The sequence below is a fragment of the Cotesia glomerata genome, linkage group LG1, assembly GCF_020080835.1.
Source record: "Cotesia glomerata isolate CgM1 linkage group LG1, MPM_Cglom_v2.3, whole genome shotgun sequence".
NCBI classification, from domain to species: Eukaryota; Metazoa; Arthropoda; class Insecta; order Hymenoptera; family Braconidae; genus Cotesia; species Cotesia glomerata.
The window spans coordinates 34460998-34485925 of NC_058158.1; the positions used below are offsets into that span (position 1 = coordinate 34460998).

A 24928-nucleotide genomic window follows, 5' to 3' on the forward strand; every position below is an offset into this window, starting at 1 on the left:
TATCAAGTTAAGATTTTGAGTATTGATAAAATAACTTTATCACGATTATGAAGCAAAAAACTGAAACATTTGACATTTAAACATCCCATCAATTTTTTGTGTATTTTTAAAAATTTTTTTATTGACATAAGATAAAAAAAAATTGATAAAATTCATAAATGCAAATTTTAGAATTGTTGCACCTAAAAAATGGTTTCTAAAGAAATAAAATCATCTTATGTGTTGCAGATTCAATTCCATTTTCTTCTTCAGCAGATATATTTCTGTAATTTTTTGAGCGTTAAAGAGAAGAAATAATATAGAAGTAATTTTTATAAAATAATTGAATCAGAAACAATGAATAAATATGTGTCAACGTTGATATTTAATATATTTCGTCAATACGTCGTTGTTAATTTAATATTTTTTATTGATACAAGATAAAGAATTGATAAATGTCATAAATTTTAAGTTTAACATGTCAATGATGATGCACTGTATCAAACTTAATTTTAAGCAATGCGTTATGCAATTACAATGAATGTAATTCAATATTTAAACTGTGATATACATATCAAATTATCCATTAAAAGGATGATGAGCTGAATAAATAAGATGATACTCTTAATTTTCAAATAAACTACCGTTCTTTTATGTCTAATCAATAATTTCATGATAATAAAAATCTTACGCTGGATTTTTGGGCTAAAATAAAACAAAAGTTTTGCATATTAATGCTTTTATATATTTGTACAAATATTACAAAATAAATCTCCATAATAATAATTACAAATAATTGATTTTAAACTAGACGTTTGTTGGTGGAATCCAGCCACCAAACGCTTTTTCCAATTCTTTCGCTACTGCTAAGCCGAGTCTGTCTTGATGAGGTGCTGCAATCACCTATTAATTCATTCAGTAATAAATCATGTGTTAATATTTACTACACTGAGAAAAAAAAATTCTTTTATTAAGAAAATTTTCAAGAATATATATTCTTAGCTCAAGAACTTGTTAAATTGATTGAAATAATTTTTACTTAATTTAAATAAAATTATTCTCTTGTTTATCTATTATTCAAAGATAAATATTGATGCTCTTCTCTTCAGAAATTAATAACTAATAATAATAGAATATTTGATAGCACGCATGCGTCTGAAAGAGTAGGTAAAATGTATGAGCGAATAAATAAAAATAAAAAAATAAAAATATCTTAAATACAAGCAATTGAAGTGAGATTAGAAAGTAAAGTGAATTTTGGTAGCACAGATAAAATATAATTTAATAAATTATAGATAACTACTATGTATAGTAGGAATAGTGCAAATCAAAAATAATAGGATAAGAGAATGATTTAGCAAATAGAGAGTAAATTATTATTTTTTTTTTTTTTTTATAAAAGATATACGAAAAAAAACAATTTTGTAACTTTGTAAAACACAAGACTCGTGATACAAATAAAACTTATTTATATTATTATAATAGAATATTTGATCGTTATCGAATTTCTTGAATCAAGAAGTTGACAATTGAGTAAAAGTATTTTTTTTTTCTCAGTGTAGTTAGTTGTTTCATTCATAAAATTGACGATTCATACCTGAAATCCTATTGGTAAGCCCTGTTTATTTAATCCCATTGGTACTTGAGTCGCTGGTAGCCCAAAAATATTGCAAAGAACGCTAAATACACCCGAGATTGTTAGAAAAACGCATTGGCCTACTGGTGGGGCTGGACTTATGAATGTTGGGAAGAATAGTACGGAATTTTCATCTAAAATTTCCTGTTAAAATACAAAAAATAATTTTATTATTCATAAACTACATAAATGTTGCTGTAAATTTTCGGTAATGTGTAAAAAATATACTTACCAAAAGTTTCTTTTGCAATTCTTTGAACTTTTCTTCATACGTTGGAAATTGAGATTCAGGAACAAATCCATGGATTTCTTTAACCATGGCCATAAATATCGCAGATTTAGAATACGATGAACAGCCTATTGCTGCTTTTAACAATTCCAAAAATGGATTTACTTTTCCCTTTAAATAAAATTAAATAATTAATGACTTATTTTATAATTTTTATCCTGAAAAACTTTATACACATACTTTGGGATCAGTGGGATGCATCAAAATTGGTGGTATTACACTCATTGAAAAAAGTTTCGTTATTCCAATCTCACATGCATCGCTTAACTCTTCAATTACAGGCTAAAAAATCATCAAATAACTCGTTAGACATCAGTTAATTCAAAATTATGAATCAGACATCATTTAATTCAAAAATTCTTGAATCAAAAACATCATTTTAAAAAATTTAAGTATTTTAAATTAGGTAAAGATTACTTAAATTAAAAATAATTTATAAGATCAAAAATATTTCCAGTTAGTTCAAAACAATAAAAATCTCCAAAAATTCTAATCAAGTTAATTTTTAGCAGTGTATAATTAAAAAAAAAAATTACCTTGGTAATTTTTGCACCACAACTTTCAAAATGCTTAGCAGCATCTCGAATCGACTTTCTGATGTCTTCATCAACAGGAGGAATACCATAATTGTTTTCGATGTCTTCCAAGTAGTAAACATTGAGTTTTGATATATTTACCGGTTCATCAAGGCGTAAATTTGTCTTACAGCCCACAGACATTACTTTTACAGCCATATGAAGATCTTCTGCAAATCTGGTCATTGGACCTAGTGTTAAATAATGTCGAAATTCATCACAATCCTCCATTGGAAAGTGTCCGTCAATTGAAATTATTCCTAAAAAAAAAAGAACAATTGATAATAACAATAAAATTAATGAAAATTAAGTTAGCCGACATCTAAAAATTTTTAGAATTTTTTTTATTGAAAAAATTATTACAAAAAAATCTTTTTAAAATTTGATTTGTAAAAAACATTAAAAACTTTAAGTGTAATCTTAAAAAAATATTTTTTTGTTCCAATTTAATAAATCAAAGAAAAATCTTAAAATTAAAAACGTCGGCTAACTTTATTATATTATATAAAGTTAGCCGACATTTTTAATTTTTTGATTTTGCTTCATTTATTAAATTAAAATTAAACAATATTTTTTTAAAAATTGCATTTATAGTTTTTCAGATTTTTTACAAATGAAATTTTTATTTTTAATAATTTTTCCAGTAAAATAAATTCTAAAAATTTTTAATTTTCGGCTAACTTAATTTTCATCAATTCATAAGATTAAATCTTAAATAAATTAAAAAATTATATATCATTATAAAAATAATCACCAGGAGTTGGTTTGTGTCCAAAAATACCATTAAATTGCGCAGGTATTCTTATTGATCCACCAATATCTGATCCCACACCAATAACAGACGCTCCAGCACCCAATAAGGCACCCTAAAAGTCATCAATGTTAAGTTTTTGGACTAAACAATATTGAAAAAAAAAAAAAATTCAAGCTGAATACTTACCTCGCCACCAGAAGATCCTCCAGCAGAATGTCTTCCATCATAAGGATTAACAGTTAGACCATAAAGTGGATTGGTACACTCAAATCCAGAACACAATTCCGGCGTATTCGTAGCACAAAGAGGAATAGCGCCAGCCTTGCGCATACTTTTGACAATAAGACTGTCGTCATCGGCCTTGATTCCGGAACGCACTAAAGTACACCCCGTGTAACTAAGCCCTAAAAGAAGAAAATAGTCCTCGAGTACTCAGCGTAATGGACGCGAAGAACAATGTCAAGGACATACCTTTGAGTCCGCAGCTTTCTTTAACAGTGAATGGGACACCGTAGAAAGGTTTTTCCAATTGAAGCTGCATTGGTGTAACAACCCCCGCCTCCAGCATTTTGTCACAGTGTCGGGCTTCGCGTAAAGCATCTTCAAATCGGTCATCTACTACCGCGTTAAGATAAGGGTTTACTTCTTTTATTCTCTCGATGTACGCTTCTATTACGGATTCACTTGATATCTAAAAAGTTGATTAATTATTTTAAAAGCCGTAAGTGCAATTAATAGTTGTAATTATTTTATTTAATAAACTTACTTGTCCTAATCTTATTTTTTTAGCCAATTCGCAAGCAGTGAGATCAAACAATGAGTCTGTAGACGGCGGAATACTTGCCGGTTTTATGCAATCGCGGTACCAAAAAAGTGGCCTCAAAAGAACCAACAGCTTGGCTGAAAGCCACGTCGCAAATCGCAGTATCAATTGCATCTTTTACATAAACAGAAATCGCTATGTTACTTTTTATCGGTTAAAATCTGACAATGATTGTAATTAAGTTACGTAAGGATTTCTTCCTCTCACGCTATCGAATACCGTAACTAATCCTTCAACTTAATACTCTGCGTGCATATAATATAATAAAATACATCAGAAATCCAAAGAAATGAATTCTGACAATTGACATTGAAAAATTCCATTAATTTACTGTGGCTATTTTGAAATTTTTTATTTACACGAGATAAAAAATTGATTAAACGCTCAATGTAAATTTTAATGTTCGAATTATTATTGCGCTGCAATAAGTGTTTTTTTATGTTATATGTAATACTCTTAATACTGAATGAATTGCGATATATTGCCATTATTCCCGCATGGAAAAATATATATGTGTAAAATATATGCGAACATATATTTTCACATATATTTTTTTTGCGTTAAATATATGCAAACTTATATTCCGCGATAGATAATAGAATATACAATCGTGGTCATTAATTTAAGTGTTTTTAAGTTTACTGGAAAATAGCCATTTATAATCTCGAATGTTTATAAACTATAAATTTGAAAATTAGTTGATAATGTAATTTTTAAAGTTAGTCGTAAATAAAAAATGATATTAATGAAATTAGCGAAATAGAAATTTCACCAAATATAAATTCAGTCATTTAAAAAATAGCGAAAAACAAAAATTTGTGGCTACGTCAATTGATTGTAAACTTTGTGAATCGTAAAGTTAGCCGTTTTTAAGCTTCTTGTAACTTTTGAATGGGTCGGTCGAATCTGCTTTAATTTTCAGAAAAACTAAATTTATGGAAGTCATTTTAGATGCCTCAAATCGTTTTTTGATCCATTGATCCGTTCAAGAATTACGAGAGATTTACAAACAGCTAATTTTACAATTTACAAAGTTTACAATCGACTAATTTTATAAGTTTCTGAAGTAAAAATTGGGTAAATTCACATAGCCACAGATTTTTGTTTCTCGCTGATTTATAAATGACTGAATTTATATTTGGTGAAATTTCCATTTCGCTAATTGTATTAATATCATTTTTTATTTCATTAATATCATTTTTCAAATTTAGAGTTAATAAACATTCTAGTTTACAAACGGCTATTTTCCAGTAAATTGAAAACATACTTAAATTAATGACCACAATTGTATGTCTACATATATGCGCGCATATAAATGCAATATATATATATCTAAATATACACATAAAAAAATTTAACTTGAATCAAGTAAATAATTTTGAAGAATTTCACCTTCTTGATTTGAGTAAAAAAATTTTTAAAACAAAGAAATTTTTTTTCAGTGTATATTTTTCCATATATGCTTACATGTATGTCTAGATATATGCCTGCATCTATGTTTATATATGTTTACATATAGTTTGGCATGTATCTCTCTACATATATGTCATTTATGTGAAAAATATATGTTGACATATTTTTTTTTTTTACGTAAATATATGCGACATATATTTTTGACATATATATTCCTCCATGCGGAGCTATCGCATCGATCAATCCTTTCATCCACCAGAACTGTGATGGGCGAAGCAATTGTGACAAAATAGGCCATAAAAACTATCACGGTGGTCTCTAAAGTAGACTTCAACTCGATTTTATTTTTTTAACTTTCTAGTTTTAATAATTCCCACTTCCGTTAATTTTTTAAAATTAACTCAAGCAAAATTTTATAAATAATCCAATTTGAGTAAATATACTCGAGGAAACTAATAGATATAATTTCAAGCTCATAAAGTAATGAGTTAGCTATTAAAGTATTTTAAAATAAGATAATCGCGATGGACTTTTATGGTTTGAGAAAATCGGCATTTAACCTGAATACCGCGTTTAAATTGCAAAAGTAACACTGGTAGACATATATAATATATAAATTACAAGTTTAACAAACTCTTACTCAAAGATATGTATATTAATCTTTTTTTTTTCTTTTTTAGTTAATAATACACAACTATAAGTATTTCCTCTTTGCATTTATAATTACAGAATAATTAATCAAATTTCTATCAATAATTTTTTGCAATAAAACCTTGATCCTACTTACTACTTATTATTATTATTATTTTTTTTTTTAATTACGCATTTAATCTGTTACAATGTTATAAACAGTTTTTTATTTTGACCGCTTGTAAGTTTACTGATTAAAAGTTTTTTTTTTTCTATCAATTGAATTCCATTAATCGCTTTTTAATGAGTTTGAATATTCATTATCTTTTGATTATTAATTACAATTATAAATATCAAGAAAAACTTAACTCAGCCTTGAAATTTTTTTGAATACTTGAAGAAGAATATTGATAATATTTTTTTTAGAAAAATTTAAAATATTTCAGATATTTTGTGTTAATTTTCAAAATATAAAAAGTAAAAATGACATTTATAGCAAAGAAGAAATAAAAAATTTTAATTCTTATTAAATAAAAGATAATTACTTACGATTTTTGTTCAATTTGCTGCTCAAGGAAGAAAAATTAATAACAATTTAATTGAAATGAAAGTGAAGATGATAAATATTTAAATAATAAATAAAATAAGCGATTTAAATAAATAGAAGTGGATAAAATAAATCTCGAGTTGTAACTGGTTGTAAATGAATGTATGTAAAAGAAGGTAGTGATCTCCCACTTGTTCGAATGTCCACGATCAAGTCTGGACCAGAAATAAAATGAATCAAGTTACATACAAGTTAAATTACCCGACACAACACAACTATCGTGTCTCCCACAACGTGCGATTACAGACTGACCGGTTCTTCTGATTATGGATGGCATACGTACATTATGTGTATGAAACTGATTACAGACCGCCCAGTCATAACATACGTAAAACAAAAAGTTGATTATAAATAACTTTATAAATAATGAGACGTTTTTTGCTAATTTATCCATCGGGACCTCGACATTCGACCTGATGGCTTGAATATTTTAATTTTAATCTACATTTTATAGAATCAAGCCAATTTCCGTATGTTATCCACATTATTTTATTAACAAACTGTCAAATCTAAAGAAAAATATTTTAATTCCGGATGATTTTTGGTAAACATTTTATTTAAACTTTTTATAATTACAATATATTGGTCGGGTCAATGTTTAAAAAATTTTAATAATTTAAAGTTCACATGATAACGACAAAGTTCAGAATAATCACTAGTACTTACAAAATAATTTTAAATTATTGTTATTTTTAATTTATTTATTTTTTTATTAATATAAGAGAATCACAAAAATTAATAAATAATTAAAAAAAATTATAATAATGAATTATTGTTACAAGGTGATAAAATTAGAATGTTAATTTTAATTGACAGTTTAGTTAGTTTTTCTAGATAATAGTATATTACACACCTAGGGAAGTAAAGTAAGAAATGTCTCAGATCACATGTAATTGTCGGCCGAGGCGAAGCCGAGGTTGACAAACATGTGATCTGAGGCTTTCTTATTTACTTCCCGTGGAGTGTATACTATTTTTTTGCTCGACGAAGGCAGAAAGCGGCAACTTCGTTTAGCGCAGCGGGCCGAAAGTTGACGCTTTCTGCCCGTCGAGCAAAAAAAAATTTATCTACATTCTTAATATTTAGGCTATCAACTATAATTGACAAGCAATAACTTAATTAATTACAAATTTATCTTAGTGTATGGCTTTGTTAATACAAATAATTTTTTTTTTTTTATAGAAAATTCATGATAGTAAAAATGTTTATCGCACGATGAAATATAAAGTTAATGCACTCTTATCGTACACATCACAGATTTGTATTATTTTAATCACGATTTAATAGAGGTAGAAATTACCACTTTATCCCACAAAAAATCACTTGAAAATAATTTTCACAAGTTATTTAAATTCACTTTTATAAATCAAATTTAGTGTCAAATTACCGAAGCTTTTTGATTGATTTAGTATGCATAGAATTAATTTAAATACTTTTTTTTCGTTGTAAATATAATTAATTTAAATACTTTTTTTCGTTGTAAATATAATTAATTTAATATCAAACTTGTTTTTAACAACTTGGTGGTGGTTTCCAGCCACCAAAAATTCGTTCGACTTCTCGCGCTACGGCGATTGTCAAATGATCTTGTCCTACATTTCCAACTACCTGTTATTTATAAAAAAAAATATTATATACTTGTAATTTTATTTTAAAATTTTTTAAAATAATAATTTTGAAGTAAAAGTACCTGAAATCCAATAGGAAGACCATTTTTATTAAGCCCAATAGGACATTGAGTTACAGGAAGGCCGATTGCATTGAAGATCATCATATAAGTAACATTACAAACTCTTGGATAAATTTCATAAGGATAATGAGGCCCATCAATAAATGTCGGGCATATTATAACGCCATTATCACCAAGAATATCCTGTTAATAAATATTAGGTGAGTTTATTGCTTGCGTGTAATAGTACTCTTACACAGAAAAAAAATTAACTTGAATCAAGTAAATAATTTTGAAGAACTTAATTTTCTTCGTTTGATTAGAAAAATTTTTATGAAAATTAATTTAGCATATATTTAATAATTTTATAATGAATAAATTATGGCAAAAAAAATTGACATGTAGAAATTAAAAAAAAATGAAAATGCAACTTTTTAAAAATAATTTTTTGGAATAAATTATTTGGTAATTATTTACAAGTATTTTTGGTAATTATTTTCAATTTTTTTTTATTCTGCTTATTTTTACGACGCATTTATGATAAAAAATGTCGTGAAAGAAAAAAATAAAGATTTCGATAGCTTTTTTTGATTACAAAAGTTGGAACAAATTTCGGCTCTCATTTTTTTGGATAAAATTTCTATTTTATCTATTTTTTATATAATTTTTTTTTACAAAGTACATAAAAAAACGAGCAATTTAAAAAAAAAGTTGAATATCACAACATTCTAAAAAATTTATAACTTTTTTTGAAAATTTGTTAAAATTGTGATAATCAACTTTTTTTTTTTCAATTGTTCATTTTTTTTATGTATTTTTCAAAAAAAATAAATCAATAAAATCAAATGGAAATTTTGTTCAAAAAAATGTAAATTAAAATAGTTGGCTCCACTTGTAAATATTGACCGAAAAATTTTTAAACTAAGAAAATTTTCTTGTTTTAAATAGATTTTTTTCCCCTCTGGGCGTAAAGCGGCAACTTTAGCCCCGCTGCGCTAAACGAAGTTGCCGCTTTCCGCCTTCCTCGGGGAAAAAAATAGTATACATTCCTCGGGAAGTAAATATGAAAGCCTCAGATCACATGTTTGTTGACCTCGGCTTCGCCTCGGCCAACATTGCATGTGATCTGAGACATTTCTTACTTTACTTCCCTAGGGGTGTAATATACTATTACTTGATTCAATAATTTTTCTTCTTGATTCAAAATATTGAAACTTTTCTAAATTATTTTCTTGGCTCAAGAATTTTTCTCTGAATTCAAGTTAATTTTTTTTCAGTGTACATATTTAATAAATTACCTGAAATTGTCTTTTAATTGACTCGTTTTTTTCATGTAACCAATTGAAATGATTTTTCGGAAACGAATCGGTTATTTTTTTGAGCAAGCCGTAAAAAAGAGTGCTGACGGAATGTGAAGATCTGTAAGTTGAATACCTCAATATCTCTCCAAGAACGCTTTTCCATTTCTAATACATAAATAAATTATTACAGATTTAATAATTAAAAAATAAATAAATAAATATAATATAAAATTGTGGTAGAAAAATTTTAACTTACTAAAGGAGCGTTTGTTTCTTCATCGAAAACAGTATCAACACCTTCCAGTTTAAGAAGCATAGTTGATGATGCTTCAAAAGCATACTTAAGATCCGGTATATCAGCCTAAATTTTTCTTTGATTAGATATTTTACTAAATAATTTATTTTACTCAACAACAAATAGAAAAAAAAGTCATACCTTGTGAGTTTTAATTCCTTGAGAGCTTTCCAAGTGTTGAATAAACTTGTGAATACCGGTTATTATTTCAGAATTTATTTTGTGAGTAAGAAATGATGGTATTTCTTCAAAGTAGTGGAAATTAATATCCTTGATATTAACCTACATTAAATCAAGGTAAATCAATTCATTTCCATTTAAAAATAATCAATTTTTAAGAATTTAAATATTTACTTGCTCATTGATATGCGAAATAGCAACATTCGACTGCATCATTATTTTCAAAAAAAACAATAGGTCGTCAGCGTATCTAGCCATTGGCGCAAGGGTCAGAAATGAAGGCCACATTGGATCTGCTGAACCCGGCATGTGTCCGTCAGTTGAAACCCATCCTGAAAAAAAATAAATTCAAGCTTCAGTTACTCCGTAAAGATAATCTATATTATTAAGAGAATAAGAAAAATTTTGTGGCCAGTGTATTTATATGACAAAATGGGTTTTTATGATTAAATTTGGTATTGTTGGAAAAGTCTTGACCTGTTGTGACTTTTTATGGTTTCATACCAATCTCAACAATAATCAATTTATGATGATAAGTATTTAGGCTGCATTCAAAAATGCTCTATCTCTCGATATATAATTAACAAATGACCTTGTATCCTGTGAACTATTGACATTTTTAAAGACATAAGCTCATCCCGATGTTACTCTCATCGAGACCTTTCATTTGAGTACCCATATTAATTTTTCATATATTTATATATATTATATATATGTATATATGAAAAATATATAAAAATGCATGTGGGTACTCAAATGAAAGCTCTTGATGAGTGTAACATCAGGATGAGCTTATATCTTAAAAAATGTCAATAATTAAGAACTGACTTTGCTATCTTGTCAACTAATGGCATTTTTGAAGATATAAGCTCATCCCGATATTACCCTCATCAAGACCTTTCATTTGAATACCCACATCAATTTTTCATTTATTTATATATATTATATATGTGAATATATGAAAAATATATCAAAAATGCATGTGGGTACTCAAATGAAAGCACTTGATGAGTGTAACATCGGGATGAGCTTATATCTTCAAAAATATCAACAATTAAGAACTGACTTTGCTATCTTGTCAACTAATGACATTTTTAAAGATATAAGCTCATCCCGATGTTACACTCATCGAGACCTTTCATTTGAGTACCCACATCAATTTTTCATATATTTATGTATATATTATATATATGTATATATGAAAAATATATGAAAATGCATGTGGGTACTCAAATGAAAGCTCTTGATGAGTATAACATCGGGATGAGCTTATTTTTTTAAAAATGTCAATATTTAAGAAAGTACAGTGCAATTTAACAAGAGTCATTATTTAATGAAGCAAAAATTTATTTATTTATAGTTCACTAGTCATGGCAGTCACACAGTGACTGCAAGGTTGATAGTCATATTTACTTTTATAGAATAAATTGACGCTATAATTTTACCTGGAGTCGGTTTGTGCCCGAAAACTCCACAAAACATCGCTGGAAGTCTTGCAGAGCCGCCGATATCAGAGGAGAGACTCAGCAGTGAAGCCGCTGACCCGAGAAGCGCTGCCTAAAGTAAAACAAAAATACTTAAGTGACGACAAATTGCGAAACATTAGACAAAATATTTAAAAGACATTCATCGGTCTTTACATCACGAATGAACTAGACGGCAAAGAGAAAGTCGTAAAAGTTTAAGTGACGTAAATTTTGAGTATCGTCAAAAGAAATAATAAAAGAAGCTACAACTTTCTCAAATATTTTTATATCTGTCGTTTCATTACTCATCAAAACGTTGAAATATTTACAGATTTTAATGAAATATTTAAATATTAATTAACAATCCTGATTGACATTTAAATTAAAATTGATTTGTTTGACATTGCAATTACATAATCCCGGAAAAAATTTTAAAATAGTGAAAAATTCATATTAATTCATTAAAATTATTATAAAATAAAAAAAAATAATAATAATAATTTTGTAACGAAAAATGGAGCGATCATTCTAGGGATGCTCGTTTTTCAGGAAAATTCATTATTATTATTATTATTATTATTTTATAATAATTTTAATGAAAATTAATTTAGCTGATATTTAATAGTTTTAAAACTTTATGTAACAAATAAATTATAGCAAAAAAAAATTAGAATAAAAAAATTGACATTTAGAAATTTTAAAAAATTAAAAATGCAATTTTTTTGAAATAATTTTTTTTTATTTAATTAATTTAATTATCATTAAATTAATTTTAATTACAATATTTATTGATACAAATAGTGGAATACCTCCCCTCCAGAAGAACCACCAGATGTTCTTCGTGTATCATATGGATTCAATGTTGTGCCGGTCACGTTGTTATAAGTCTCCCAACACATGCACATCTCCGGGGTATTGCTAACAAGGATAATTATACCACCGGCTCTTCTGATACGTTGGACTGCGTCCGCGTCACACAGTGCGATTGCTGGTTCCTTCGTTTTACGTCCAGCAGCATGACTCATTCCTGAAAATTTTAAAATTTTATAGGTAATTTATGATTAATAATTAATTATTAATAATTCAATTAGGAACTAATTATCGCTTAAAAAATTCAAGGGTTGTTTTACAAAATAAAAAAATTAGTTTCTTCACAAAAAATCTTTTTTTCTTCTTTGACTGCAAATATTTTGCCCTTACTTTTTACCTGAATAATAAGAATTTTAAGTAATTAACAGGTAAAGAATAAATAATAAATAAAAAAAATATAATTATAATTTATAACAAATAATGTTTCGACATTTTCAACGAGGAAAGAGACACCGTTTTAGATTAATCAACATCTATTATCGTCAATTCCAGTCAACAAGCAGTAGCTCGATCTCCGAGCTAAATTTAACAAGCCTACAGATCAACTCCGCTGATGATAAATTGTTCTTATTACACGCAACATTCATCTATATACATGTATCTACATTGTAGGGACATGTCTCGTGTTAAGCACGACAAAAGTCATCTAATCAAAATAATTACACTGACACTCGCCCGACAAGTGTCTCACGATTTCTATGACCTGTCATTAATTTAATCAATCTAATAGATTTCAAATTAGGCCATCATTAATTGATACATTCAATGAAGTTTGAAAAATTGCCGTTCGGTTTATGAATATTCAATCACTCCATTAGTGTTTGGAAGAGATATTTAAAGTTATTCGTATTAGTTATTTTTTTTAAATATTACAGAGTACACAAGACAAAGTGCAGTCTTTATTTGTTTTAAAATACTTGTTTTTTTTTTTTTTTAAGAATTGTTTTAGGTAATTTGTTGAATTTCATGAATTTTATTATTAAAAATTGCATGTAAATTCAGAAATAGTACTAGAAAAATTTAATTGACCTTTATGGTCAATAAAACAATTGATTTATGTAAATTTATATTTTTATTTTATAAATTTAATATTTATCATAAATTTTATTTAATAGTTTTCTTCATAAATCTTTAAATAATTTTATTTAATGCTTTTCTTCATAAATTTTTTAATAATTTTATTTAATGTTTTTTTTATTTAATATAATTTATAATTTTTTCTTTCAAATTTAAAAAAAATTTCTTAAATTTTTTAAATTTCCTAAATTTATCTTCTCTTTGTGTTTCTTTATAAATAAATAAATAAATAACTATCAAAAATTTCCGACATGTAATTTTAAAGATATAAAAAATTAAAGTGTTTATAAATATAAAAAAAAAAATTGATAAAATTGATAAAATTTTCTCCTATTTAAACTAATTTTAATAAAAATAAACCCAAATAAATATTAAATCATATACAATAAAAACTTGAATCGATTAAATTTAATAGATACTTTCTTCAATCACTATCTGACTTGATTAATGTCAAAACTTTCATCGAAGAAATGTATTATAATCAAATTAGCATCTTACAACTCTAAATAAGTTATAAAATAAATAATAATAATTATTTATAAATTAAATACTAACACAACATAAAATCAATAAAATAATTGATTACCTTCCACAGCGATACTTTCTTTAACAGTGACGGGAATACCAAGAAGTGGAGTATCGCGAGCCAGTAGTTCTTCAGACCTGGTGCCGGATTTTACAAGGAGATCGACTTCACGCGCTTCCTTGATTGCAGCTTCGAACCGATTTTCCACTATCGCATTTAGCACTGGATTTACTTCTATACATCGTTCTATATACGCTCTTACTATTTCTTCACTGGTTATCTATCCGCCGAGCCATAAAAAAATAAACAATTATTTGCTTAGCCAATAGAAAATATCATAAGTCATAAGTAATAATAAGTAAAAACTAACAATACCTCTTTTCTGCGTATTCTTCTTGCTAATTCATTAGCAGAAATAAATAATAATTTATTAGAAATAGCTGGACAGCGATTTATTTTTCTAAAAGCTGCTAATTTTAAAAACGGCGTCACTGCACATGATACGATAAATACAAATGATTTTATGAATACTTTCATCGCACCATTTACAAACTCCTGTGTAAAAAAAAAAATTTTAAATAAAGTTAAGATAAATATTCTTCAATGAATTTCCAATAATATTACAATTTAAAATTAGAAATTCAATGTCAAGGTTACGATAATTATAAATTATTACTCGCGTGTTAACTTACCGCGTAATCAAACCGTCTTATATTAACATACAATAGAGTTAATCCAGATAAAGCTAATTCCATTTTTATTTTTTATTGATCTATTTGTTTATATTAGAAAAAAATTTTATTTTTATACTTTTTAAAAAGAACACTTAATTATTTATTTATTTATTATTTATTATTTATTTAATTATTATTTATTTTATCTAGCTGTAAGTATATTTTATAATTTTTAATTCACTTTAATAATATAAAAATTAATTATTACAGCGAAGAAATGGTGAGATTTAATTCAAGAATTAAAGACCAGAATTTCTTAATCTGTTACATGTTGCAATGTCACTGATACATTGGAGAACTTGTTTAGAGCAAAAAAAAAGTGGATTAAAAATCGATAGCAAGTTTAAACACAACAATCATCAATTAGGTAACTTGAGAATTAATGCGTATAGAAAACTAGTTATTATATATTAGATAATAATTGGTTGTATCTTGTTGCAGCTTTTTTTTTTGTAACAGAGATATTTCTTCGGAGCGAAGATGATAGTGACTACAGGTCATCTGGATGGGTGTAAGATATTTAAAGAGCAAAGAAGATATATATATATATGTAGTGCGTTATGGACAACTCTGTCAATGCGCTGATATGTACAGCTTGAATAGTATGAATAGAAGACTAGTGGGGGACCATACACAATGTTAATATGCCATGCCAATACCACTAAACCGCAAACCTTGGCAGATTATGAAATGAAATGTAAAAGACACCGGTGTGTTTAATAAGTCAAACCAGCACTCTTTTAAACCTATTGTGCATAATTTATTTACTGAAGATATATCTTCATTAATTCAATCGATTGAGTTGTAAATATACTAAAAATATTTATGCAATATCTTCAAAAATTATGCGACAAAATTTTTGTTTAAATAACTGCAAGTTTAAAGTTAATTTTTATAAAATTTTAATTAATAAAATTAATTATAATTTAATGTAAGTTTATTTTTTATTATTAAGTCAATTTTAAGTTAAAAAACTGTATTTAAAAAGTATTTAAGTATCTAATAAGTCAAATCATCACTCTTTTAAACCAATTGTGCATAATTTATTTACTGAAGATATATCTTCATTAATTCAATCGATTGAGTTGTAAATATACTAAAAATATTTATGCAATATCTTCAAAAATTATGCGACAAAATTTTTGTTTAAATAACTGCAAGTTTAAAGTTAATTTTTATAAAATTTTAATTAATAAAATTAATTATAATTTAATGTAAGTTTATTTTTTATTATTAAGTCAATTTTAAGTTAAAAAACTGTATTTAATAAGTATTTAAGTATCTAATAAGTCAAATTGTCACTCTTTTAAACCAATTGTGCATAATTTATTTACTGAAGATATATCTTCATTAATTCAATCGATTGAGTTGAAAATATACTAAAAATATTTATGCAATATCTTCAAAAATTATGCGACAAAATTTTTGTTTAAATAACTGCAAGAGTTTTAATTTAATTTTTATAAAATTTCAATTAATAAAATGAAGCTAGTTATAATTAATTTTTTTTTTAATTATAAAATCAATTTTAAGTTAAAAATTTTTTTTAAATTTTATTTACAATCTAGTTTTTTTAATTGAGTGATTAAATGCGTTAATCTTTTTTTCTTCTTTTTTCAGAGGCAGAATAGTTATGAGAAGTTGCATAATTAATTAATGCAATGCGTAATTTGCGATAAATCGATAGACTTCAAGTGACTCGAGCTACTGAGTGTAAAGAGAGAAATGATGAATAGAATTTATAGAAGGGAAGGCTACTTTAACTTGTGTATTTTATAACGCTATATGCAGGTGTAAATTTATTTTGTGCTAAATTATCTGTCACGCCTTCTGTTTAACTGAAATATTTCTCAATAGTAAAATAAATATATTTTAAAATAATACTTGCAAACACTCGTTAAAATGCACTCGCGAAAAAATTTTTTAAGTAAATTGTTTGAACAAAATAAATTTCTAAGTAATATTCTTCATTGTACAAGCAATTTTATACTGGTAATAATTTAGTAGGACAATTTACTTGTTAGACTGTCGCGGTGTATTATACTGTTGAGGTAACTAACTGATAAAATAAGTGCAATTGTCTTTTTAAGGATTTAAAAAAAAAAAAAAAAAAAAAAAAAAGATAAGACATCGATAGTTGATAAACAAAAAGTAGTTTAATTGTTAGAATAATTGACTTAGGAAAAATTATAAGTCTGAAGTTTAAGTTCTAGGCAAATAAGTAAACATGTATTACAATTTAAAGTGCAATTGAAGAGTTATGAATCATTATAATGATAAAAAATCTATAAAATGCAATATTTTTTTCTTAAAAACTCTTTTGTAAATTTACAATGATCCTTAGAAGGCAGTTTTTAAAATCTTGAAAGTTTTTTAGTAAACACTTTACGTCATACTTATGCTTTATGTATTAGCGGTTTAACAATATTGTCTTTTGTACTGAAAAATCTCTTGACATTGAAAAAAAAATCAGACAAAAAAAAACTTGAATTTAAGCAAATTAGTTACAGTAAAATTTATTCTAAAGTTGATTCTTATTCAACAGATTAGTATTTTTTGTGTTATTAATTATAATTTATAATAATCAATGTATATGTTGACTAAAAAGCTTATTTATTCTTATGCTAAATATTTATTGAGCAAATTATTGAAATTTACTTACCATTATGGATTTTAAAATGAATTAATTTCATGCGAATAAATTTAATAGACGTGAACTGTCAATTGATTTCTTCTCGTTGCAATTTTGCGCTTCACTTTTTTCTCTCTTCTTTAGCGCAATTACTGATTTTTTAGCGCCGAGTAAGTGAAATGAAAAAAAGGTGAGAAAATAAAGCACACTTTAGGATCATAATTTAAAAAAATAATAGGGGTGAAGAAAAGAATGACGAGCCACGTGTGGCGAATAACTGATCAAAGACCGGAATACTTTATTTAAAATAAATTATCGAGTTATCCGAACCCGGTGAATGGTTCGCGACGACTGAAATTATGTAGGAAGAAGAGAGAAAAAGGCTTCTATAAAGTTTGCCGTACAAGAAACCAAGTGGGGCGACCACAATAGCAACTGAGAGAAAAGAAACGCTTTCTTGGCTTCATTATTTTACCTATTAGTACGCTTATCGTCCATGACTTAATTATTATTATGACTATTCCGATTATTAATTATTTATTTCATCCATAACGTTGTTCCACAACAAATTATCTCAGTCAACGTTTTATACTCGCTCTCTGATGTCATTGTCTGGATAAATACACATTTTTTATTAAATAAACACTCAATTAATGATACTGAATTGATAATTAATGTTTTCTTCTTTTATTTTAACTTTTTGACAGATGTCAGCTGAAAAAATTATTTTAAACAAACAATTGAATCAAAGGAACATTTACAAGTTTAAAAATTATTAAAAAATAAATCTAATAAATTATATCGAGCCATTGTTTAATTTTATTTGAAAAAAATACTATTTACATTGCACAGATATCACTATTAATCGTTAACGCGAAATAACGATTTGTTTTTACAGAAGATAAGCAATTTGACGCATTTTTTTTTACCATACCATTAAATTTGAGCCTCTATTTCGTTTACTCAATCATTTTAAAATTCAAGTAAACTCATTAAAACTTTCTTCTTTACTTTTATAATTTTAGAACGGTCATTTTTCTTTAAATTAATTATTTTTGATTTTTTACAATTATTTCGACGGAAAAATTTTGACTATCATTATGCAAATTTAATTTAATGTATTTTGATTTAAATCATAGTCAGTATAAATAAATTTTTCCTGTATCACTTGTTTGGAAATAAATAATAATTAAAGAAGCAAACAAAATTAGCAGACATCTGAAAATTCTTGAAATTTTCATAACAAATCAATGATTATAAAAAAAAATATTTTAAAAAATTAGCACTTATAATTTTTTTTAATTTCTATAGAAAGAACAAAATAACACTGGATATCATCCAAGATTATACTCAGTGATATGTGGTGAAAAAAAATTTCAGATAGTAGCTAAAAAAATTCAGATTATACTGCGTGATATCTGGATTATACTCATTGTAATCTGGATTATATTTATTGTAATTTGGATTATACTAACTACTATCTAAAATTTTTTTTCACTCAGTAATGTAAAAGACCCAGTTATTGACACTTGCAATTTTATTTCAATTAAAAAAAACAAATCAACTCTAATAAATTAATAAATATAATTTTTGAACTATGAATTTTAAGATAATTAATTTTTTGAAAACATTTTATTTTTTTAATTACAACAAAACTGCAAGTGTCAAACATGAAAATTAAGTTAGTCGACATCTAAAATCTTTTAGAATTTTTTTTGTTGAAAAAATTGTTACAAAAAAAAGAAAATAAAAAATTTTATTCGTAATAAACTTTAAAAACTATAAGTGCAATTTAAAAAAAATATTTTTTAGTTCTTATTTAATAAATGAAACAAAATTAAAAACGTCGGCTTACTTTAGTATTGTGTCAAACAACTAGGCCAGTGTCAATAACTGGCTCTTTTACCTTATAATCTGGCATGATATTTAGTGACATCCTATTCTTTCCGTGTACATGTGAAATTTTTTTTCTAAATTTTTTTCATTATAATTTAATTGTTATAAAAATCTAAAAAATTGTTAGATATCTATTAAATTCAGTATTACACAAAATTAAATAGTTTAAAATTATAATGACGTTCTAAAATAATAACAATTTAAAGCTTATCCTTATGTGACAATCCAATGCGTCATGTTTAATTAAGTACTCATTATTATGATAATTAATAATTATTTTTAGTATACAAATTGTTAAATTTACTTTTGTTTATAGTAAATAGGTAAAATTACACTTAACGGGCATCTGAAATCTGAGTTTGAATACAAAAAAATAATTATTCACATTAGTCAATATCGTATTCAAATTTGCTTTTAAAAATTACTCATCCGCAAAAGCTTTATATATAAAATATAATATTTTATTATTATTATTTTAATAATTGTGTTTTAATATTTTATTTTTGTTTAGCATGACCGTGATCAAGTGTTCAAAAGACGTACAGAAAGATAGCTAGTATTTTAGTTGTGTAGTTTCTTTGACTGTGAATATTTATACGTTTCAATTTCTCCACAATAATTTATTTTATTATCGACATTTGTCTTGTAATAAATACATGATTTTTTTTCTTATTTCTGTCAATAGATAGTTACACTAAATAATAATTATAATATTGTCAAACATAAATGCGCACCAAATTTATAAAATAAAATTATAAAAGTAAATAAAAATAAAGGCAGTAAAACTTTTGATGCATTAATTAAATAATAATTATAATAATTAAAAAAAAAATCTCTGTTTTAAAATATACACTAGTGGTACGCATTACTTGTGCACGACTGTAACAAAATGCCAAGAAAATAATTCTAGAATAAAATAAATCTATTATCAACTATTTAATTAATTAATTAAAAAAAAAAAAAAAAAAAAAAAAAACAAAAAAAATATTTAAAACAATAACTAAATATCTTCGCTGGACACGCGTAATGCCTTAATCTTTTTAAAACCCGCTAACATTAATAATCTAGAAAATAAAAACAATAAAAATACTTAAGTTAAAAAAAGAAATTTAAAAAACACACGACGGTAATAAATTATAATAGAAGTATCCTTCTTACATTAATTAGAGAGTAATTATAAATTACGTTAAAAACATTTTAACCATACAACTATATTACAAGAATAACGTTAACGAATTTTTAATAATTATGCTAACGCTCAAAAATTTATTATCCTTTGTTACTTATTATTTTTAATAATAATAATAACTACTATTATTTAATGATACGTCTCAGATTAAAAGCTGTACGAAATTTAGGTCTGCATTGCAGACTAATATGATTATAGACTTAAATTGCAGCGTAAAAGCATATAAATATCAACAACCTACCGGAAACGATGCTTAGCAAACTTTAAGATTTTAAATCCAGTTAAATAATATCCAAATAATACGCAAGTAGCCAGGAGATAACGATGCAGTTGGTTTCTTTGGAGTTTTACACATTTATTGTTCCACTTGTTATATTTTAAATAAAAATAAATTTATTTTGTCACCTTATTTTATTCATCGAGCATCTTTAGCTGTTAATTTTTCAATTAACTCTTGCAGCGGCGCTAGCTCTCGTCTTTCAATTAAATTGAATTCCTCAAAAGAAAAAATTAACAATTATTTACAATTCAAGTTCACATTATTACTTTCAAAAATTATTATAAAACTTAAAATTGGTCACAGGAATTCAGGACAATAATTTCAAACTATGTATTAATTTTAGTTGAACGTTTTGTCCTTTTATTAGGACTCCCTCAGCAACTTAATCATACTAGTTCACAGTTTAAAATATATTATTGTTAAAACATATAAAGTATTAGTATGCATCTTATAAAATTTTTTTTTTTTTTCAAAAATTAACAACTTAAATTTTCTACCAATTCTACCAATTCATAACATCAGCTGTAATACTACTTTTTTTTTAGAAAAAAAAATCTATCTTCATGTTTTAACAATAATATATTTTAAACTGTGAACTAGTATGATTAAGTTGCTGAGGAAGTCCTAATAAAAGGACGAAACGTTCAACTAGAATCAATACATAGTTTGAAATTATTATCCTGAATTCTTGTGACCAATTTTAAATTATTTAAATTTTCCGAACGTGATCAAAATTTTAAGATTATAAAACTTACTTGAACAAAAAAAATGAAATGTTTAAATGATGTATTTAAATGTGCCTCCTCTCCTAATTGAACCACCTCACTGAAATGTTGATGGTATATGTGTGCATACACTCGAAACAGTCGTTTTAAAATTGTTTTAGCAATTGAGAGAAAATTTTTAGGAAAAGGAACACCTGTTACATTAAAATAAATTATTTAAATAAATTAATGAATTATAAAATAAATTATTTAAGAGGGATAGCCACTGTGAAATTTCAAAAAAAGAATTTTTTTTTATTTAATCAAAGCTTATACATTCAAAAATAAGTATCTAGAGTTTTATATGAAAATTCCGAATATTTTTTGAGTTATTATTTTTGTGACAGTATGTCAAATGACCATTGCACTAAATTAGTTTACAAAATATCGCGGCGCTCCGATAAAAACGCGTTTTTATCGAAACTACTTTTTTTTAAACTGATGGGATCTGTAATTTGTATAAATATGAACCGATTTGCAACTTTTTTTTCCGTATTCGTCTATTCAGTAGCTATAATTTCACGTAGGGGATTTCGAAAATTTTGATTTTACAAATTTTTTAGAACTGTTTGAATCCAAAAAAATGAGAAAAAAAAAAACAAAAAAATTTTAAATGTTGCCATTTTTTTTTAAATCCAAATTTTAAAAATCCCCTACGTGAAACGATAACCACATGCATGCAGATTACAACGCAGTTTGATTTTTTTGTTTTAGATAATCCGTTTTTGAGTTAGAGATCCCACCGTGGTGGGGGAAATTTTTTTGGTGCTCCACAAAAATCCTTATAACTTTGTAACAATATGATATTTTCTAATAAAAATTTAGGAGAATGATCTTTAATGTATACTCTATAAAACAAAAAAAAAACCCCCGATCCCCATATTCCTTTATTATCCCAGTTAAAAAAATTCCCGAAAATCACCTATTTTTTCGATCTTCACAGTGGCTAATCCCCCTCAATAAATGATAAAATTTTCAATTGTTACGTTAAATATTCCAATAAAATTTACCGTACCTATTTTGGAAGGAAAGAGAGTTTCATCGTCCAGCTGATCTTGGACCCAAGTCATCAAATAATCAATGTACTTGGGTGCCGAACATTTGATAGGTTTTTTAACAGTGTGACCATCAGCCCAATGGTACTCATACTTAGGTCCTGCCGACATTATCGGGCAGCTTTCTTCAGTACAAAACTCCGTGATAGTACCGTACAGCATATTTATTTGATTAAAAAAATCAACAGCTAAAATAATACGATAAAATTAATCAATAAAAAAATAGTCAACTATTGTAATTAAAATCATTAGCTTATCTCGGACAAATTACTTACTGTTAACTGCCACCCACTCATTCAGATCTTCTCCCTCAGGTAACATGACAGCAAGTCTGAGATTCCCCGAGCCCAGAGTCGCAGCAGCATGTTTCATCAAGTCATACTGATGTGTCCCTTCAGGAATATTTTTCTTAGGCTTGAATGTCTTAGAAGACCGGCTTCCACTGCAAGCAAAAATAAAATCAATACGAATTCCCAATTAAATTCTTCACTAAATATAACAATAATCCTGTGCAAAAAAATTAGCATAATAATGTAAGAGTATTAATCTAACAAATGACTCATAACATACTATATTTGTAATAATGACGTGAGTCAACGGTGCAGTATAAATAAAAATAAAAAAAAAATAAACCTCGACTAATGTCGACTAAGTAAAAAACTTTTTTGAGGATAAATAAATAATTATTTTTAAAAGTCTAATGGACTAAAAAATACACAATTCTGATGAGACTCAATTGGTGGTCTATTTATAGATAAACTATTGGACTTGAGAGAAATGAATTTATGTAGACAGGTCAAGAACCTAAATTTAAAAAAATAATAATTTGATCCAGTAATTTAATTTAATAACAATAATGTTTATGTCAGTAATTAACAACAGTGTTGGGTGGAAATAGTGATCTGATAGTCAAGTGTTCTGTCATATCAATCGACAACAAGAACGGATCTTTCTAAATAAATAGCACTTTCTCAGGATATTGATCAATGACGTGCTAATAAATTAGAGTTAAAAATCAATATTCATCAATAACCCGACAATAATAAACAAAAACTAATTAATTAATTGACTTGGTAAGAATATAATAAATAATTATTGATAAAAAACTAATGATAAAAAATACTTACAATAGGAAGCTCATTCTGCTTATGTAGCTGTCGCGTCAATGTGCGACTTAGGCTGTTGCTACGTCGATTTAATATTTTTTTTGTTTAAATCACCACGTAAAACAACTGACACTTATTGTTATGGCGGCTGGTTTATCAACGACACTCGCTATACAGTGGGTCTAGGTAAAAATTGTAAATTACAGCAGTGATGTAAAATGGCAGACCTTTTTTTTAGAGGTAATTTTTTTGTCAACTACCTCAAGAAGAGAGATGATTCCATCGACTGCACACACACTTTCCTCCTCTCTCTCTCCCGCTCCAGCTCTTTTAACAGACTATTTCTTTTCTGTTTTTCTATTGGTCCTTCTCTTGGAACCCGTTGGGTTACGTCATATCCGCAAGTGGATTTTAGAAATTTTTAAATTACGGCTATTGGTCCGAAAACACCTGTCACGTGATACGAGCTGTCAAATTAAACTTAATAGTCAACAAGAAATCGCAACAACAATAGTTTGAACTAACCTCAAAAAATAATATACACATTATTTATAAATAAATAAAAAACGAACAATCAATTTTTATGTTTGAACAATACGAACAAACAATAAAAAAAAAAAAAATTAAAAATGGAAAAAAAAAATTTTAGGCGGGGCTAAGTTCACTAAGCCCAGTAGGTATTTGGAGTTGTATGGTTGTGTGGATGAATGGAGTTGTATCATCACATCACACTATTATTTAATTTACATTCATGTGTTATTTGAGGTTATGTTTATTCTTTCTCTCTCTTCTTTGCGTGTGGCGCGTTTTTTGAAAATACAATTTTTAATGAAAATTAAGTTAGCCGGCATCTAAAAATTTTGAGGATTTTGCTTTTATTAAAAAAGTTATTACAAAAAATTTTCATTTGTAAAAAACTTGAAAAACTGTAAGTGCAATTTTTTCAAAATAATTTTTTGTTCTAATTATTTTTTAATTTTATGGAATTTGGACAATTTTGGTTCTTTGCATGTGCTTGTTTCACAAGAAATTTTGCTCCGAATTTATATATTCGTGAGAATATTTATAGTAATAGTTTTATAAAATTTGAGCTAATAATTACATCTTTATATATTAAAATTAGGGTCAAATACGTTTTGCTTTGAAATCTGGTCAACTACTGGATACTTCACCTTATTTATG

At 26.2% G+C, this 24928-nt stretch overlaps 3 protein-coding genes and 1 long non-coding RNA gene across 7 annotated transcripts; 1 reads left to right on the forward strand and 3 right to left on the reverse strand.

Moving 5' to 3' along the window:
- Positions 1-701: 701 nt before the first annotated feature.
- LOC123274996 (fatty-acid amide hydrolase 2-B-like) lies at positions 702-6962 on the reverse strand. The gene is made up of 10 exons (XM_044742859.1): positions 6649-6962; positions 4000-4170; positions 3705-3924; positions 3420-3637; positions 3234-3345; positions 2441-2739; positions 2085-2186; positions 1848-2015; positions 1577-1759; positions 702-882 (listed from the first exon to the last, which is right to left on the reverse strand). The coding sequence occupies exons 2-10, from the start codon at positions 4168-4170 to the stop codon at positions 787-789; spliced, it is 1569 nt and encodes a 522-aa protein (XP_044598794.1). The 5' UTR covers positions 6649-6962; the 3' UTR covers positions 702-786.
- A 1212-nt stretch (positions 6963-8174) lies between these two features.
- Positions 8175-17862, reverse strand: LOC123274994 (fatty-acid amide hydrolase 2-A-like). Of its 4 annotated transcripts, none has more exons than XM_044742855.1 (12): positions 16713-16859; positions 14783-14862; positions 14466-14645; positions 14151-14370; positions 12427-12644; positions 11597-11708; positions 10326-10483; positions 10113-10253; positions 9933-10037; positions 9674-9841; positions 8397-8579; positions 8175-8314 (listed from the first exon to the last, which is right to left on the reverse strand). In XM_044742855.1, the coding sequence occupies exons 2-12, from the start codon at positions 14843-14845 to the stop codon at positions 8219-8221; spliced, it is 1644 nt and encodes a 547-aa protein (XP_044598790.1). In that variant the 5' UTR covers positions 14846-14862; positions 16713-16859; the 3' UTR covers positions 8175-8218. The 4 variants fall into 4 exon arrangements, with proteins under 4 accessions (XP_044598790.1, XP_044598788.1, XP_044598792.1 ...); XM_044742853.1 differs by having other exon boundaries at positions 16709-16859; XM_044742857.1 differs by lacking the exons at positions 14783-14862; positions 16713-16859 and adding an exon at positions 17487-17862.
- Positions 15270-17101, forward strand: LOC123275009. Its single transcript, XR_006511605.1, has 2 exons — positions 15270-15534; positions 16445-17101. It is a non-coding gene; the product is annotated as an uncharacterized LOC123275009 (long non-coding RNA).
- Positions 17863-20308: 2446 nt separating the features above from the next.
- LOC123275002 (MOB kinase activator-like 1) lies at positions 20309-24070 on the reverse strand. Its single transcript, XM_044742872.1, has 5 exons — positions 23768-24070; positions 22916-23082; positions 22601-22828; positions 21577-21740; positions 20309-21037 (listed from the first exon to the last, which is right to left on the reverse strand). Exons 1-5 carry the CDS (start codon positions 23779-23781, stop codon positions 20957-20959), a joined length of 654 nt encoding a protein of 217 aa, XP_044598807.1. The 5' UTR covers positions 23782-24070; the 3' UTR covers positions 20309-20956.
- Between the last annotated feature and the right edge of the window lie 858 nt (positions 24071-24928).

Bases quoted from the DNA above. Each gene is read 5' to 3' on its own strand.
- LOC123274994 (XM_044742855.1), bottom strand. From the start codon at position 14,845: ATGGAATTAGCTTTATCTGGATTAACTCTATTGTATGTTAATATAAGA. The intron at 12,645-14,150 runs GTAATCAATTAT...TAAAATTTTCAG, and splicing joins AGAAAGTATCGCTGTGGAAG to GAATGAGTCATGCTGCTGGA. The intron at 8,315-8,396 runs GTACTTTTACTT...TATAAATAACAG, and splicing joins GTCTTCCTATTGGATTTCAG to GTAGTTGGAAATGTAGGACA.
- LOC123274996 (XM_044742859.1), bottom strand. From the start codon at position 4,170: ATGCAATTGATACTGCGATTTGCGACGTGGCTTTCAGCCAAGCTGTTG. The intron at 3,346-3,419 runs GTAAGTATTCAG...GATGACTTTTAG, and splicing joins GAGGATCTTCTGGTGGCGAG to GGTGCCTTATTGGGTGCTGG. The intron at 2,187-2,440 runs GTAATTTTTTTT...ATGATTTTTTAG, and splicing joins GTGGTGCAAAAATTACCAAG to CCTGTAATTGAAGAGTTAAG.
- LOC123275002 (XM_044742872.1), bottom strand. The intron at 21,741-22,600 runs GTACGGTAAATT...TTAATGTAACAG, and splicing joins TCTCTTTCCTTCCAAAATAG to GTGTTCCTTTTCCTAAAAAT. The intron at 21,038-21,576 runs GTAAGTTTTATA...TTTTCTTTTGAG, and splicing joins ATTTCATTTTTTTTGTTCAA to GAATTCAATTTAATTGAAAG.